This window comes from Haliotis cracherodii, unplaced genomic scaffold, assembly GCF_022045235.1.
Source record: "Haliotis cracherodii isolate W230 unplaced genomic scaffold, xgHalCrac1.p SCAF_2, whole genome shotgun sequence".
Classification (NCBI taxonomy): Eukaryota; Metazoa; Mollusca; class Gastropoda; order Lepetellida; family Haliotidae; genus Haliotis; species Haliotis cracherodii.
The window spans coordinates 28,699,290-28,717,471 of record NW_027266275.1 but is presented as its reverse complement, the minus strand read 5'-3'; the positions used below and the strand labels follow the sequence as shown (position 1 = coordinate 28,717,471).

At 41.0% G+C, this 18,182-nt stretch overlaps 2 protein-coding genes across 4 annotated transcripts in view; both read left to right on the top strand.

Annotated features, from left to right (window-relative positions):
- LOC139467940 (myocardin-related transcription factor B-like) overlaps positions 1–17,973 on the top strand; it is a 102,966-nt gene extending 84,993 nt beyond the window's left edge. For 2 of the 3 annotated variants that reach the window (XM_071249536.1, XM_071249535.1), the window contains 5 exons: positions 1,745–1,906; positions 5,614–7,690; positions 8,589–8,736; positions 9,248–9,368; positions 9,604–17,973. In XM_071249536.1, the coding sequence (XP_071105637.1) occupies positions 1,745–1,906; positions 5,614–7,690; positions 8,589–8,736; positions 9,248–9,368; positions 9,604–10,397 (3,302 nt within the window). In that variant the 3' untranslated portion in view covers positions 10,398–17,973. The remainder of the gene's footprint in view (positions 1–1,744; positions 1,907–5,613; positions 7,691–8,588; positions 8,737–9,247; positions 9,369–9,603) is intronic. The other variant, XM_071249537.1, reaches the window with a different exon arrangement.
- Positions 3,197–4,074, top strand: LOC139467941 (uncharacterized). Its single transcript, XM_071249538.1, has 2 exons — positions 3,197–3,621; positions 3,675–4,074. The coding sequence occupies exons 1-2, from the start codon at positions 3,388–3,390 to the stop codon at positions 3,918–3,920; spliced, it is 480 nt and encodes a 159-aa protein (XP_071105639.1). The 5' UTR covers positions 3,197–3,387; the 3' UTR covers positions 3,921–4,074.
- Positions 17,974–18,182: the final 209 nt, after the last annotated feature.

Sequence of the window (18,182 nt, the reverse complement as noted above, 5' to 3'; positions counted from 1 at the left end):
ACACTCTACCCACTACACCAGGGAGACAGTCCTGTGATTATGTCCATACTTTCACATATACTTACAATCATTGTAATGCTAAGACTGCTTTGTAAAATAGGGCTGTGGTGTTTTGTTCTGACAGAATCAGACAAATCCTTGTTGTCATGAACTGTACATTCCATGCTTCATCACAGTGGATAGTTGAGGAGACTGGCTAAAGACATATCTTCCAGGGGTGTGACGATACTGCTATACAGTGTTTTGTAGGATTGGGATCTTGATTTGAATTGAATAAGTATTATACTTGTCTTAATAGGACAATCTGAATCAATGTACCTCAAATGTTCAAATTTGGTGTTGTGATCCTAGTATCTTGATACAGATTGTATCGCACCCCCATGTATCATTTCACCCCAGTATGTCCTCCTAGTCTACACGGGGTGGTAAAAGTGCTTGCTTGCCACGTCATGGGCCCTGGACCCACTTGCACAAAGTGATGTTAGTGCTAAGATGGTCTTAACTCCCATACTTTAACATAGGCTTACAATAGTCTTAGTGCTAAGATCACTCTGTGCAAGTGGGCCCTGGTTTGCTGCCCCATGTGGTTACAATGTGGGAAGCACCTTTCCTGTGTCCAGCCCTGATTTTGCTGGACTATTGCTAAAGGCGACAAAAAAACCAACTCACTCACTACAATTCTGCATGATCATGCATGTGATGTAAAGATTGTTCAGACTCACATGTTTATTTATAAGGCCAGTGTGTGTGTATTTTTGGTAGAACTTTGGATTCAAGAAGTTATTTTGTTTGAAAAAAACCCACAAATGGTGACATAAAAAATGTGTATTTCTTAAAAATAATATTTTTGCCTCCTGTCATCTTGGCATGTTCACCAAGAAAACCCAGAAAGAAAAAGAAAGTACACGGGAAAACACAGCCTTGACATAAACACGTGTCCAAATCTGTACATCATCTCTCTGTTGTGCATGATTTTGCTTGTTGTATGGGGTGATGGTTTGAAATGGGCTTGCTGTTACATGAAGTCTTTATGCTTGCTTATCATATAGATATAATCTCTTAATGAAGTGGTAATGTCTTCTGTCATTTCACTTCAGGGAGATAATACTGTTCACTTCTGTAAATGAACCGTTCTTGGCTTTGTTCCACAAAGTGATCTGTAGCCTTACGTCAGTGTTAAAGCATGAGACTTCTGATCCTCTTACTGCTAAGATCGCTTTGTGGAACCGAGTCCTGAGTCCTGGGCCCAGTTCCCATGTGATCTGATGATTATCTTAGTGATTTACCATTGTCTTAGCGCTAAGATTGCTTTGTGGAACAGTGTCTTGGGCAGTGTCTTAAATTATGTCAAATATTAAGCATGGCAAAAATGAATACAGAAATATTTTCTTCGATATAGAAACGTATTCATGAGTGCTCCATTTGCATGTCTTGTTATATTAACCTTTTGTCTCAAGTGAAAACCAAATAGTGTACTATGTTGTCACTATAAGCTGGCATTCTTTTAGTATTATAGACGCATCTTTAGACAACACAGTTTCTAATAGCAGATTCAAAAATTAAAAGAAACGTTTGCAAACTGTTTTTCCACTCTCTAACTTACTAATAACCAATAACTATTAACTTTGTGAGAAATGCATAACATTTGATTTTTCAAATTCGGTTTGAAAAGTGAAATTTGAGCATTTTCTCCAATTTGGTTTTCATGTGTGGTATTATACTAACTGGATTCCTTATTTTCCAGACACTAAAATTGACCCATCGTTGCATGAGAGACAGAGATTGCTTAAAAAAGCTCGTCTGACTGATGGCCTCAACACCAAACTTGCCAATCGACCAGGGCCATTGGAACTGGTAGAGGGAAACATATTGAAAACAAGCGATGAGCTTGTGGAAGCCATTAAAGGTACCACAATCTACGCTCCAAGCTTGCATAACACATAGCACATGTTCCTGACAAATACCACATATGTGGTTATGCTATTGAACGTGACGAAAACCTTCCAGAAATAATTCTTTCATGTTTACTCATCTTGATAGGTGATTTCATGGTCAGTTTTCCAAAATTTGGCTTTGTGATTCCTGTTGATGAAAGTTGTCTTGAGTAAGTGTTAGCCCAGGTGGAAAGTTTTGCATTACATTTTGAGGCAGTGCACGGCCTTGCAGTCACAAGTAAGGAAAGTGGTGGTTTGCATTGTGGTGTTCATTTGTTGGCTTACAGTTTTCATCCCATTGGATGGTGTCAGTACCGTCCTGAATCTCATAGTGTATATTTCTACGTATTCAGTTTCCGTTCCCATTGGTGAAACTACCTAGTAAAAGTCATAGATTATTATTGATGGTTTTCCTGAAGCTTTTTGTTGAAGCTGACATTAGTTTGATTGTTTTACAAATTGATTAGGTCTACAGAGTCTGTGCTGTCATGAACAGTTATTTATTTGTCTTGTGCGTGACCTTCTAATGTGTAACTATGACTTTGTGGCACTAACTGGTACCAAAAAAACCCCATCTATTTTTTCAGATGTTTGCACACTTTCTTATCAGTGTTCGATTTGTTTTGTAACCCCTTTGGCAAATGTCTACAATTCCCAGATTCTGACAAAAACTGTAGGAAGCCGTAACATTTAGCTCCAATGTGATGCTGGCATTTTCACTTTATAAAGTGCAAAAGAACACTACAGGAATAGCAGGTGCCATTAAAAAATAACAATAGGTAACCAGATCTAGTTTATGTGAGTTCCAGTTGAAGGATTATTTGTTCAAGCACAGACAAGTAGCTTTATCAGACTGGATGGGCTCATCCATGTTGAGGGTCACACAGGCCATTGGAGAACAAGGAAAATACGAGCTCATATCCCACAGGTGCTATGGAGGATAATTGCTCAGTAGACACCTGATGGCGAAAAACGTTGGTGTGCTTATGCCCGACTGGGCAAATGTTTCTGCACTTGGTTGGAAGGGGCATGTGTAGCGTTCCTGAAGTCAGTGTCTTCATCTCCAACTGTTTCTAACCCCAGGTTCTGTACTTCTTACATGCTTCTTGTTGATGACTCATATGGTAAATCAGGGAATAATAATTGACACACACACTTGTAATACCTGAGAAATATGGGTCGTTTATTTGTTTAATTATACATCAAATGATGTGTATAATGGTTTGATGCCCAAAAGAATTTGGTTTATTTTGAACAAGACGTCTCAGCCCAAAGAAAAAAGTGCTTGTAAATGGATTAGAGCTGTGATGATACTGTTGAAAGCAGTGTTGGAAAATAGCATGTTATCAAAACACAGAGAAGTTTTATCATGGTGTGTATACTGAGTTGCGTGTATCGGTGCATGTAGGGAGCTGGTGTGCTTGCTGTGGGCTGTAGATATACCAAGACAGTTATGGAACCTGGACATGTCAGGAGGGGCTGTAGACAACACAAGATGGATAGGGAACCTGGATATGTCAGGAGGGGCTGTAAACAACACAAGATGGATAGGGATCCTGGATATGTCAGGAGGGGCTGTAGACAACACAAGATGGATAGGGAACCTGGATATGTCAGGAGGGGCTGTAGACAACACAAGATGGATAGGGAACCTGGACATGTCAGGAGGGGCTGTAGACAACACAAGGCAGGATAGGGAACATGGATATGTCAGGAGGGGCTGTAGACAACACAAGGCAGGATAGGGAACATGGATATGTCAGGAGGGGCTGTAGACAACACAAGATGGATAGGGAACCTGGATATGTCAGGAGGGGCTGTAAACAACACAAGATGGATAGGGATCCTGGATATGTCAGGAGGGGCTGTAGACAACACAAGATGGATAGGGAACCTGGATATGTCAGGAGGGGCTGTAGACAACACAAGATGGATAGGGAACCTGGACATGTCAGGAGGGGCTGTAGACAACACAAGGCAGGATAGGGAACATGGATATGTCAGGAGGGGCTGTAGACAACACAAGGCAGGATAGGGAACATGGATATGTCAGGAGGGGCTGTAGACAACACAAGATGGATAGGGAACCTGGACATGCCAGGAGGGGCTGTAGACAACACAAGATAGATAGGGAACATGGACATGCTAGGAGGGGCTGTAGACAGCACAAGGGGCAGTATAGGGAACATGGACATGTCAGGAGGGGCTGTAGACAACACAAGGCAGGATAGGGAACATGGATATGTCAGGAGGGGCTGTAGACAACACAAGATGGATAAGGAACCTGGACATGCCAGGAGGGGCTGTAGACAACACAAGATGGATAGGGAACCTGGACATGTCAGGAGGGGCTGTAGACAACACAAGATGGATAAGGAACCTGGACATGCCAGGAGGGGCTGTAGACAACACAAGATGGATAGGGAACCTGGACATGTCAGGAGGGGCTGTAGACAACACAAGATGGATAGGGAACCTGGACATGCCAGGTGGGGCTGTAGACAACACAAGATGGATAGGGAACCTGGATATGTTAGGAATGTGTGTAGACAGTTGGAAGTATCAGACAGGTCTTCAAGTCAGATACACCGAATTCAAGACAATTTATTTTCTTGTAATCTCTTGCTGATCAACATCTTGTAGTGAGGCTTCCATTTATCCATGTCATACATTTGGACCACCATTAATTACAGCCAAGAGTACTTACCACCACTTACCATCACTCCAGTGAGTTGTGACTGTTCAAGTGCCACATTATGTGATGAAAAACAAGGAACTGTTATTGAGAGGCATTTACAGATAAGGTGTATTTTGTTACTGGGTGTCATTGGATTTTGTTTAGAGTCAGCTTCAGAAGTTTATTCAGTTTCTACATTAGAACACATCTGTGCACTCAAGTTGTTGCTCTACATACTGAAGGCCTGCCGTAGGGTTATCAACAGGTTTCTGATATGATGGCTAGACTTACTGCAGAGGTTGTTAATGACGAGATCATCTTTTCAATTTTGGAAGAGATAGGCTTGATGTTTATGTAGTGCTAGCTATGGCATGGAAAAACTGCTAACTACCTTTGAATTCTGTTTGAGCCTATTATCAGAGTTGTAAAGATAATCTTATCTTTCCTGCCACACCAGTTTAATGTTTTGTCAGAATACACCAAGTAGCAACATTCTAACAGGCGGACACAAGCCCAGATATTTCCTCTTTCAACACACATTTAAGAAATATTTACTTTTTATGTGGAGTAATTCAATTTTCTTTAACTTTTGTATAATTTCAAATTGCAATGAGAATGTAAGAACATATGATCTTAAAGTGGTTGAAATAGCAATTGGCTTCATGCCAAATTCCTGCCAGCCTCTTGTCTTATCATGGCTGCATTATTGAAATACCTGTTTGTATTTATTAGATTGCAAGTTTTGCTCATTATATGGGGTTTATTATCTTACCATGCCACCTTTATGAGTAACATCAGTGTTCTTTTTGTACTTTGACATATTTAGTATGTCACACCTTCAGATCAACCAAACATAAAAATGTATTTGTCTGAATATGATTTATCTGAACATAATAACACTGTCTATATTCATCACATATATTCATCCTTAAACTGTAGTATGTATCACCTAGGTGTAGATGTGATAAGCATATTAAACCAACTCTTGTCATCATGTTACAGATGGATCTATTGCCTTCAATAAGACACGGGAGAATGAGGATATCCTCATGCAACCTCAACACTTCCTGTTTGATGAAGAGAGCATCAGTGATGGAGCGCCATCGCCCCCTCAGGATGACTCCAGCTTCTCGGACATCAGCAGCCCCAATTCCATGCCCCCACCTCCTCCTGAACTCCCGGTCTCCATGCAGAAGAGCCCCCCACCACCTCCTATCATCACCAAGATTTCATCAAGTGTGTTGAGCAGCCACCCAGTTACATCACCCAAAAATGGGAATTCCAGCAGCAATGGCAACAATAAATCAAGACCAAAGAAATCCAAGCCAAAGACTGCACCTAAAGCTAAAGTTATCAAATTCCATGAATACAAGGGTCCACCAAACGTTGTTAAGAACCAACAGAGTTCCCAACAGAACAACAACAACGAAACTCCTTACCACGTCATGCTGCAGCAGCAGCAGCTGTTCCTTCAGTGGCAGCTGGAGTTCCAGCAAAAGAACCTGCCATTCCTCCTGCCATCACAGAAGCTGGGTGAAGGGCAGCTCCCTCCTGCAACTGTCGGACTCCAACCCCAAGGCAATCCCCCAAACAGCATGGTAGTCACTGCACCAATGGTCTCTACAGTTCCTAAGACTGAGACAACTCAGTCTGTCATCCATGCTCCCACTGTAGTCCAAACACAACAGCCACAGCAGCCACAGATTAAACAAGAGATTGTTCAGCAACAAATCTCCCAACCACCATCTCCAGTTGTACAGCCCCATCCTCCTCCAAGTCGACATTCAAGCAGTAAATCAGCTGCCATCAATGCTGTGGCTGCTTCCCATCCTAAACTGACAGGAAACCTGGAGGAGTTGAAGGTTGCCGACTTAAAAGCAGAGCTGAAGAAGAGGAACATGCCTGTGTCTGGCTCTAAGCCACAGCTCATCGAGAGGTTAAAACCATACACAGAAGTAGCACCAGTGGCTGCCTCTCCTGCACCTGTTGCAGTAAGCCCAGCCAATTCACCAAAACCAACTGTTACAATATCCCTTCAGAGTCCAACTCCTCAGGATACAAATGTGGTTTCTCCACCACCCATACAGACTGTGAATGCTATACTTAGTGTACAGTCAGTAGCATCTAATGAAGAAGCTAGTATTATCAACTCTCCACCGACCTCACCATCATTGATGGAAAGTGCCCTAACTCCACTCTCTCCTGATTCAATGGAAGTGTCTAGTGCTGGTGTGACATTAAACCAGTTGAAAAGTCAGCACAGCTCTAATCATAATTCGGTACCTATGTCCGTGGACCACCAGTCACGACCACCGTCAGTGGTGTCAGCAATGTCCACTGAGGTGGCGATGGATGTGGACCAGGTGCCAGGTGAACCCGGTCAGAGTATTAACACTATTACCACTCTCAGTCCAGCAGTTCAAATGCAGATCCAACAGGCACAGCTGCAGCAACTGCAGAAAACCCAGGTACAGCTGCAACAACTGCAGCAGCTTCAACAGCTGCAGCAGATACAGCAGGCACAGTGCCCAGCTCAGGCTCAGCAGCAGGTGACTCAAGAGGACATCCTGAGACAGCAGCAGAAGCACATCGAGGAGCTGCAGAGGCAGCTTCAGGAGTCCCAGATCCGACTCCAGCTGCAGCAGCTGCAACAGGTTCATCTCCAACACCAGAATCAGCAGCTGTTGCAGCAGTCCGTGGTACAGTCTACTGCTACAACCCCTATGATGAACACCATACAGATCAGTATAGCTGGCAACAACAAGTCTCCCCAGCTGCAGACAACTGCAGCCAAACCTATTCATATTCCAGCTCAGCTGCTGCAGAATGCCCAGACCATCCAGACAACCAGCAATCAGGCTATTCCTGCTGTCATTGTTACCAATAGTGCAGAGAAGAAGCATGTTATTCCGGACTTCCTAAAGACTTCGTTGCATGAAAGCCTGAACATGGGCACGAGTAAGCCCAAAGTGTCTGTTGCTACGGCACCTGCCGGTGTTCAACAGCCCTTTGTCTTCACGGCTTCTTCAGTTAAAACCTCTAGTGCTGCTGTCCCTCCTAATGGTGTTACTCACACAAGGTGAGTGGCTCATCTGTGAACTGTGTACTGACCAGGGTGTAGTGGTTGGTTTGTTGTTTAACATGTTTAATGCTGCATTCAAGATTCCAGCTATACGATAGAGGCCTGTTTATAGTCAAGTCTGGACCAGACTATCCAGTGATTGATATTGTGATAATGGTCCAGTCTGTGCCAAAAAGCTTTGAGACTACTATCCACAACATGACTCATACCATTTTTTCATTAGATTTATTGTAACTGTGTGGACTATTTTAAGCTGAGCTAACTAGGCCGAATAGAATTTTACTAGTCCCAGGCTTTGGATTAGTGGCTAGTTGTCAGGCTACGATGATCACCCAAGCTTTCAAGCAAGTCTCCAAGCCTGACCACCCGATCCATTAAGCCATCTCATGCAACCAGCATATGTTTCTGGGACTCGTTCTGCCCTATTCGGGGTACCACAGGTGTAACCATATGGGGCAGCCACATATGTTGTGATATGACTACTATTGCAATACACCCAAATTAAATATTGGGCCTTAAAAGGATCTCTTCAGCTCTTGTAGTATCCTACTGTGTCTCACAGTCACAGAACCATTTTATTTTCCCTTTCGCTCAGCCCTTACTGTAATGTTGTGGTCCTAAATGGAGCAAGTCTAGATTTTCTCACAGATTATTAGTCTCTGAATCTCTCATTTCACTTGGGCTCCTTTTCAATTTTAATGGAGTTTGTTTGTTTCTATCAAAATTAAAAAATTCTAAGCATAAAGACATTCGTAACTCCCATACTTTAACATAGACTTAGGATAATTGTAGCGCTAAGATCGGGACAGAATATGGGCATGTGAGCACTTCTGGATAAATGCCTGAAGAGGCATGTAAGGCTTGGTTGTTTTATCTTTCTATGTTGCTTCTTCAGCATTGCTGGCCGCAACTCCTTGCCCAACTCTCCGCTGGATGGCCAGAAGGTGATAACCAGGAGTGCATCCAACCCCTTTTTCTCCCTCCCTATGAAGGAGCCTCCCAAGTATGATGATGCCATCAAACAAATGCATAATCAACCACAGGTGTGTACAGTCAACACGATTGGATCAACAGGACTTTAGAACTGATCTAAATATTTTATATTCACCTGTCCGGGTTTTATATTTTTTACATATTCTGAACAAAGAAAGTTAGGGATCATGACTATTTTCGGTGATATCTTAATGAAATTGTGTACACAGTCTTTATTACAAAGGGGGCGGTCGGGTAGCCTAGTGGTGAAAGCGCTTGATCGTCACGCCGAAGACCCAGGTTCGATTCCCGACATGGGTACAATGTGTGAAGCACATTTCTGGTGTCCCCCGCCATGATTTTGCTGGAATATTGCTAAAAGCGGCGTTAAACCATACTCACTCACTCACTTTATTACAAAGTAATATCTCCAACAATATTCATGATCCCTTACCTTTTTTTGCAGTATATAAGATTCATTTTTTCAACCATTTTAAGATGATCAAGATATAAAATAAGTGATAAATATAGATATATGTTTTTGTGAGAAGATTTTATCACTGTCACTATGATGTTTTGTAGACAAATGCTGTGATATCCCAGTCCGATCGTGGATCGTCGCCGAACCCACCTGACCCAACAACAGTGTCACACAAGAGTCCTATGATGGACGATGTTCTAGAGATTCTTATAAGGCATGGAGGTAGGTCGTTGCAGCTGTGTTTTCCTCAACTTTTCACCATACCTGTGCTCGTGCGTTTCACCAAAGTGGTAAACATCTGAGACCTGCATCACTTGGGCTTCCCTCCTAACTTAAGCAAACACACTCAGGATATAACTGGAATACTGTTCTCAGAAGTGTTGATCCCAACTCACTCACTTAAGGAATGTCATAAAGTTTCTGATTATTGGTACCATATTTGCTTTGATTGTTGCAGATCTGCCTCCAAGTGCAGCTACAGAACCCCTGACGACGCCAAAGACCACGGAGGCCATGACACTGCCCAGTGTAACAGCATCTCCGTCTGTGTCTCTCCCAGTCAACTCAGCACAGAGCTGTGGCGGCTTGATGTTCTCTAAAGCAGATGTCATCATGTCAAACACTGCCACAAACACTGTGACTGTCAACTCCTTGGGATCTGCCCATGATGTGCCAATTTGCGTGGTAAAGAACATTAAGAAAGAAGTGCCCGATTTGGTTGCCCCGGTAGTTGTGAGTTCCCCTCTGCCACCCTGCCCAGCAGACACCAACACAGAACTGCTTGATCTCACAGAAATGTTGTCTGCTGGCGAATTAGGGGGAATGGATTGGACAAGTGACCATCATTTCTCTGGTCTGGATTTGACAGACCCGACGCCAGTCTCTCTGGACACAAGGTTGACCAACAGTGACACCGGTCTCCTCAGTGTGCCTACTAGTTGTGCTCAAAAATCAGGCAGCACTCACGGATCTGAGCCCGATTTGGCATCCCTTGGACTGAATGACACTGATGCCAACAGCAACATGCAGATAGACGTGTCTGATTGGCTGGATGTTATTGTCCCGAGCACTGGGCTGACCCCACTCAGCACTAATGCCCCAGTATCATTCTCATCCGACCCCATCCTAACTCCCAAGACACAACAAGAAGTGTTAGACCTGTTTAACTTTGACGAAGCAGACTTCAGCACTCCTACAGATTCTCACTGTGGTTTGAACTGGGAGAAACTGGCCGAACCAAGCTCAAGTTAGTGGTCGTGTGTGATGTAATGCTGCTGCTGCTGCTGATGTTAACGCTGATGCCAGCCCGAGGGCTGCTGTGACCAGATTATGCCGATTACTTCTATTGGACCAAGTGCCTCCTCAGCACCTAGGTGGACTGCCAGCCTGACAAGCTAGAGCCAGTGCACCTCCAGTGTAGGATGTGTCTAGATCTAGACTGCCCAGTGACTAGGAACTGCCAAAAGATTATGCTTGTGATATCGGCTCTCACTGTGTGTTGTAGGGCTGCGACAGCTGATAGTCTTCACACTCTTGTACCACATGTATTACAAATCTACTTCCTAACAGGTTTTGAATATGCCTCTTATGGTTGCCTATAGTTTACTAAAACACAGTGTGTCCCTATGTACTTCTTGACTTTATGGCAGTTTGGTTCACTGTTTATTGGGTCCATCAAAACGGAATGTTGTTATTTTTTGGTATTTTGCATATATCTGTGCTGTAGACACGTTCGTTCATTGTGAGCAGTGGTCGTCACTGAACATGTTCTGTTCTCATCAGTCAGTCATCTGCCTCTGTAACTAAGCATTCCATTCGTACTTCACTCTCCCTCTGTGTGAGCTGTGCATGCACAAAGTAGAAGTTAGAGCTTGACAATGATGATGTGTTATCAACCTTGCGGGGACCATGTAGGACGAATCACACTAAGCTTTATGGGCACTGACAGGAGGGCCTCGAAATGGCAGCAACACTGGTTCAGACTTCCTCAAGAGTGGTTCTGCCATCACTTCATTTAAAGCATTATTCAAATCCAATTGCAGCTGTTAATAATAGCGAAAACATGAATTATGAAGCATCTGCTTCTCCTAGTTTCTTGTAACTTATATCATGTAGAGATCATTGGGTCAAGGACTCCGGAGCAAGCATTTCATCTGTGTGGTTCTAATAAGCATCAGAATTGACAGCAATAGTACCAAGTGGCTGGTTTAAGTCAATTAATTGTTTGTATTGCATACAAGCCATATTGTCACAGCATTAATACCTTCCAAGATGCTAGTCTGTAGATAAATCCCGAGTTTGTCCACACTATCAAGTACCATATTGATAATCCAACCTTCCACTAGGTTAAAAACTTTAAAAACCTGTTAAGAATAATCTTAAACATAGAAAATCCTTAAGGGTCTAAGGAAAGACCATTATCTGATGAATATGGTCACAATTCTCTTTCCCTTTCCCCCTATACATTCCTCAAATGGACTCTTCTACCATTGTTAATGAGATGCCTTTAAGGGGAGTAAGGGGTGTTACCAGTATTACTCTAGCCATCATCGGTGCAATTCTAACATTCCCCAACTAGCTTTGTCACTAGCTGCAGCATCTTCTACTTTGTGCATAGTCTCTCATAGCATCCATTTTCATGTAATTTGAAGAATCTACACGACTATATAAATTTGTTATGCATATCATCACCATGCCCTGTAAGCTCTACATAAAGTCAGATCACGTTCACAACTCATTGGAATCTAAATATGTTCTCATCGTGACCAGTCAGTGCTCAAGACTATCAGTTCCATGTAAATTAACTCTTTCTGGTCTTATATTCTTTATCAGTATTCTCCATCTTTTTGGCTTTGGCCTAAAATGTAATACTGGTACAAATATATACTATATCCAATCATATCAATTAATTATCTATGTATGTGGCATAACATCAGGCCATGTATAGTGACCTGAAATAATCGATGATATATACAAGTTTATACATCCGAAATATTGTTTGGTGATTGTTCTCAGAAAGTCAAGTTTTTGTTTATGAATTATGAAATTTCATCCTTTGGGGGAGAAAAAGAATATGTTTTATAATAATTGATATTACTTTTGGGTATGACTGTCACAATTCGTCTCATTCCTTGTTGCTGTGATAAACAAATGTTAAGTTGTTACCATCATCGTCAAGGCATGAATAGCCTCTACTGTGTAGTACAGGTCCTACCATGTCATACCTTGTCATACCTTGTCATACAGGTCATATGATGTTATGCCATGAAGTCCTTGTTGTCTAGGTAATATATGCTACTCAAAAGAAGTTAAAGAACATCCCACTTATTGATATGACTATAGTTAATCTGTCATGGCTGTGGGTATTGCAAAACACAGCCTTCTAATGTGTGTGTTCTTTAACTTGTTTGGAGTAGTATACAATGATATTGCCATGTTCACAGATGTTACTATGTTTAACAGGTTCATACAATGTACTACATGTGCATACAGTGTACTACAGGTTACCTAGTGCTCAGAAGGCTCAGTACATATATGGACATTGCTGTAGTGTGCAACAGAATGTATGAACTGTACTAAGCAGTGACCCAACCTATTGATATCAATCGGACCTTCACATGTTTTGGTATTAATGTGGTAACCATTGTTATGTGCAGTGATCAGACATGGGTTGAGTGCTATATATGTGTCAGTGTTTCTCTATCATTGGTGACAATGGCTACCTATCATGAACCCTTGCCATTCATACCAGACGATACCTTGTGGACATCTGTGACCGTGAACAGTTTTTGTCAGTGTTGGGTGAAAACTCTGGAACTAATACTGTTCAAACAGGAACAAAACTGTTGGCTAAATGTAGAAGTACTTACTAGTGTCACTCTGTAAACCAGCAAGCCAACCTGTTTAGTGAGTGCTAGTAAATCGGTGCATGTTTATTGAAACTATGGGAACTACAGACCATCTTACCCACAACCTAGACCTTGAGGATCACAAGGGAGATAACTCAAGACTGGAGGTATTCAAGCACCATTGTGAAATAGTTCTGTGATATAAGCTTTTGGTGAAGAGTTGTTACGTAACGCGATGGGTCAGTAAGTTAACAGTGAATGATCTGTTGTGTAGCAGTCACTAGTTGTTGTCTGAGGTGCCTCCAGATGACTTGGGAAACCCCAGTGAAAACCAGGAACTGCAGACCTACGCCCGGCGGGACAAGTCCGGGTAAAACATGTCCTGATGTGATTCAATATGCAGAAGTCCTCCTCATTTAGCTGTATGTGTCAAATGAGTTGGTTTTGTATGGTGTATTTTTTCATTGTAATTATTTATTGTGATTGATGAGTATATTCAGTTGTATAAACCTTTATTAATTGATAACTTTTGCATGACTTCTTGAGCGAGATATGTCTGTACATTATGTGTGTGGTTTGAGCTGAGTTTGGTTGTACCCATGACATACTAAAACCTTCATTCTTCATTCAACATTGTTGTGTCTGTCTGTCTGTAGTAGGCCTGTCTAGTATAGTCTTAGTTGCTGAAAGCCGTCCACTATCGTCGCTGATAAGCAAAACATCGACCAAACGTTTCATTAAGATTATCTCTAGCTCACTTCACAAAGTGCATTTTCATTATTTGTGATAAAGTCAGACAGCCATCGAAAATGGTTTAAGATTGTTCCATGCTGTTGCTGATCTTTCGGTCTCATCCCTGTCATAACCGTGGTCTGCAAGACCGACCTCTTGGCATTGTACCATCATACAGTGATCTAAGACCACTGACCTATGGCATCATACCAGTCATACCAGTGACCCTGCTTGACCGTCAAATGGTGTGGGGCAGTAGCATAATGTTAGGCCAGGCTTACAAGTCTTTCATTGTCAGGGGAAAGTTTCCCACAAGGAAATCTACTTAATTAATGTGTCCATGAATATTGTTTGAGTAGCAGTTTGACACATCATTCACTTGTATTTCCACATAGAGAATAACTGCAATAGTGTCATGTTATAAATACCTGATATGATTGATCTGCAAAATGTTCCTTTATATTTTCTCTATATGTATTTCCTTAAGAGCCTATTTAAGAAATTAGATGAAAGTCACTGAAAGGATTATAGACGGATTATTTCGCTTGCATTCTACACTTACAAAGTACATTTCCTATGTGACAGCACCCTCGATTATCAAGCGTATTATGTCTCCTTTATATAACCATGCATACCCAAGACCCATGATGTTACAAATACAACAATTGAATGACACGAGTGAGAGAACTTCTGTGTCAGGTTAATGCTGGGAGATATTGTGATGTTGCTTCCAAAGCCAAGCTTTTATGGTGAAGGGGTCTAGGTATTGGTTCTAATAGAATGGAGACATACTACGCTGGATAACCTAGGATGGTGACAGTCCAATCTTCATTTCCTCCTCACCCAAACTTCCATAATAGAGATTATGTCAATGCTGTTTGCATATTAGTTCCTTGTTCATACTGATAATGTGATTTTCAGTTGTTCATCTTTACTTACAAACCATTGTCGTGTTCACCTAGAATCTCATTTCTTCCATTCTGTCTACCTCTTGAAACTGTCTCCTTCAAGATTAACTCACAATTCTGCGTACCACTTCAACTATTGGTTCTAATTTGGAAACTGATTTGAATAGGGTACACCTTTCCACTTTCACAACTATCTCTGATAGCTGAAGGTCAGTTAACATTGGTAAGTTTAACATTGCGTATTTCCAAAATCTTCTTTTCTATCAAGGAGCATTAAAGTCATTCTCTCTTCATTTACTTCGCGTTGTTCAAGATGGTTGATCGAGGGTATTTCCCTGCACCTGACTCAGTCAGTACTGTGTATGCATACTCTTATCACACCCTAACTCATGTGATATAGGTATATCCACATGACATATTCCATCTGATGTCACCTGACAGCAGAGACAAACAGCTAGCCTGTCCTTCTCGAAGGTAGAATACTTCAGAAATACAGTTTCAGTATAAACCATTACTCATTCCATCGAGGTGAGGTGACCTTGCTCCCGTCCTGACCTTCTTGTAGTGCCCACTAGGTTTATGTTGTTTTACATTCCACAAAACATCGTCAAATATGGAATATTTTCCTAAGTTATCAATATTCTCACCCAAGAATAACCAACAGAATCAATTAATATATTAACATTGTAGTGTGTATTAGAAGTTATAAACATCTGTATAATTCTGACATTATTTATCAATGGTTTATAGGTCCTTCTTGCCTGTTTCCCCTTTGCCCTCACAGCACTGTTTGTATGTGAGTGTATATGTATATATATTGCCATCTTGGACATGACAAGGAGAGGCAATTGTTCTCATGCTCCAACATCTAACAATGTGATGGAAAACATACATGTTTGACCAGGGCTGTATCAGAAAGCACTCAGAGCTCTGCGACTGTCGATGTTATGGTCGTAGAGCTAGGATTGCTTTGTGAACAAGGGCCTCGAGATGCATGACAATGCAACATGGAGCTGAGATTCATAAACTTTGATTTATGAGCACCATGTTAGCTTTGTGAATGTTCGGGACAAGATTACGTGAGCGAAACTGCATGAAATTAATAATTCACTTTTCTTTTTTGTAAAGTTGTCAAATGATCTATTCGACATTTTGGTGTTTGCTGTTGAGAAGTTGTTTATTTTAGATATTTAGACCAAGGTTCTCATCACTTTTATAAAATGTGTGAAATTTAGACATTTGAGCATCTCTGAGCAGTTGTCATGTCTTTGTTAACCTGTAAGTGTTAGTGCTATTTATCCTGCATGACTTAGCCAGTGCTTTTGTTCCTATGTGGTTGTGTGTTGACGTCACTGTCAATACCTTGCGCTCACAGTTGGATTCCATACAATCAAAACTCTCTTTATGATATGGTGCTATTATCCAACCTTTTCCTCTAACTCTTGTAGCAATGGGTATGTGTTTCATTGTACAAAGTAGCTTATTCACTGTACAGTACAGCATCATAGTGTCACATTGTGATCATTCAGTAATACAACATTGCATCACCTTGTGATCATACTGCTTACAGCTTATACCAGTGAATATGTGATAATACAAAACTAGCCTTATTTGCACTTTATACAGAAAAATCCAAACGTGATAAATAAATCTGATAACATTTCCCTCATAATCAAAGAATCAATAGTTGGTAGTTTCTTTCAAGTGGAAAACAAATATTTTGAATGAGAGAAGATAATTATTGGTGTTGTGGATGAGTGAAATTAAGTGGGATTAACTGGGAAAAAAAATGGATCTTGTGCATTGTTTTGTACATTTAAGGCCCAGGGTTGATTGAATGTTACATATTCCTCCCTGTTCATATGGCTCAGGTCTACAACACCAGTATTATTAACCCTACATTTTGTAGACTAGTTAGGTAAGGGTTAACCAGGCTGTAGTGCTGCACACTGTTGTCACTTGTTAATTGACCTGCACTTTATATATACAGCCTCTTCCAGTCCCGCCTTTCCTATGCCAACTCGTCATTGTTGAATTTTAAAGTTTGGTTTTACGATACTCACTTGTTATTGTATCTAGGAGGATAAAAATATTTTGTGAACTAAATTAGATATTTTTGATTGTTGAAAATGAGTGTTTTAGTGATGCACTTTTTTTGCAATTTGGTCAATTTTGTATCACCGAAATATCTGATGGGTCTTGTTTGTGACACTGTTTCTTGATGAGATGTTAAGAGTGTGCTACTGTCAAGTCGCTGGTGTTTCAATCAAGGCCATCCCTAGTCTGAAGGTCTGACAACTTAATCGCTATTTAAACTTTGGAAGAAGCCAGGCTAACTCTTTTGTTTCATTTAATGGATGTTCAAGACAAAATAATGCTGTGATGTAATGGGAATACTGTGAAAACTGGTGTTTTTCACTTACTTATTCAAGGCAAAATAAATTTGAGACAACTAACTGTGGTCAGAATTATTTGGAGGCAAAATATGAAAAAGAAAATTGTGACATTATGAATCTCAGAATCTGCCATTGTAAGCTCCTAGTTTATTTTCCTACGAAAACAAAAGCTGTTGTTTTTGCAAAACTAAAAATCTAAACTCCATAAAATGAGGGGTAGGGAGTTGGTCTGGCCAAATCTTATAATATTGTAAGTCAGTAGCTGTGGACCATATGTTTAATTTAGCTAATGATCCTTGACAAATGTATCTGAATGAAATCTTTAGATTAGTTGTTAGATTTTTAGGTGTTAGTTGTGATATCAAGTGGGAAAAACATATTTCACTATATTTGAATATATGTGTTACTATCCAAAGTGAAATTAGACAGGAAAGAAAATGTGGCAATATTCTGAAGATGACTGGATGAGCATTTACTTCGTAGATGGAACTTGTAACACTTCATTCTTTCAAATATTGCAGTTTATTCATAAAACTATAAGCAATTCACCATTGTATTTCATGAAACAAACACTTAACTAGTTCACAGACATTCAACACAATATCAACCCGATTCAATATCATGGTTCATTCATTGTCAACTCATACAAAGAACTAAGAATCTTAAATCTATTTTGTGTATTTTGATACTGTTAAGCCCTTGGGATTAGTATTAGCTATTTGAAGAGCACCTGTAGCTGCTGTGTACTGCTGTTCATCACCACACTGGCTGTGTCTGTCTGTCTGTCTGTCTGTCTGCAGTTGTCATCTTCAGCAGATTGGGCAACAGCCAGCACATGCCTTTCCTCAGACTGTTTGTGTGACTTGTACATATGTTAACAGTGCAGTTGGCTTTGTATATGCATCCAGATGTGAACACTATCTAGACCTTATGAAATAAATGCTTGGTATGAAGTACTGGAGTTGTGTTGGATGTGTGTTGCTGGTTTACTAATTTATTGAGCTGAACATTCAGATGTGTCTCTGACAAGCACTACAAATATGTTGGTGGCGGCTTCATGTCACCGTGTTGGCTTGCCAATCACAGTGTCTTGACCTTCACATGGTGTCTTGACCATCACAGTGTCTTGACCTTCACATGGTGGCTTGACCA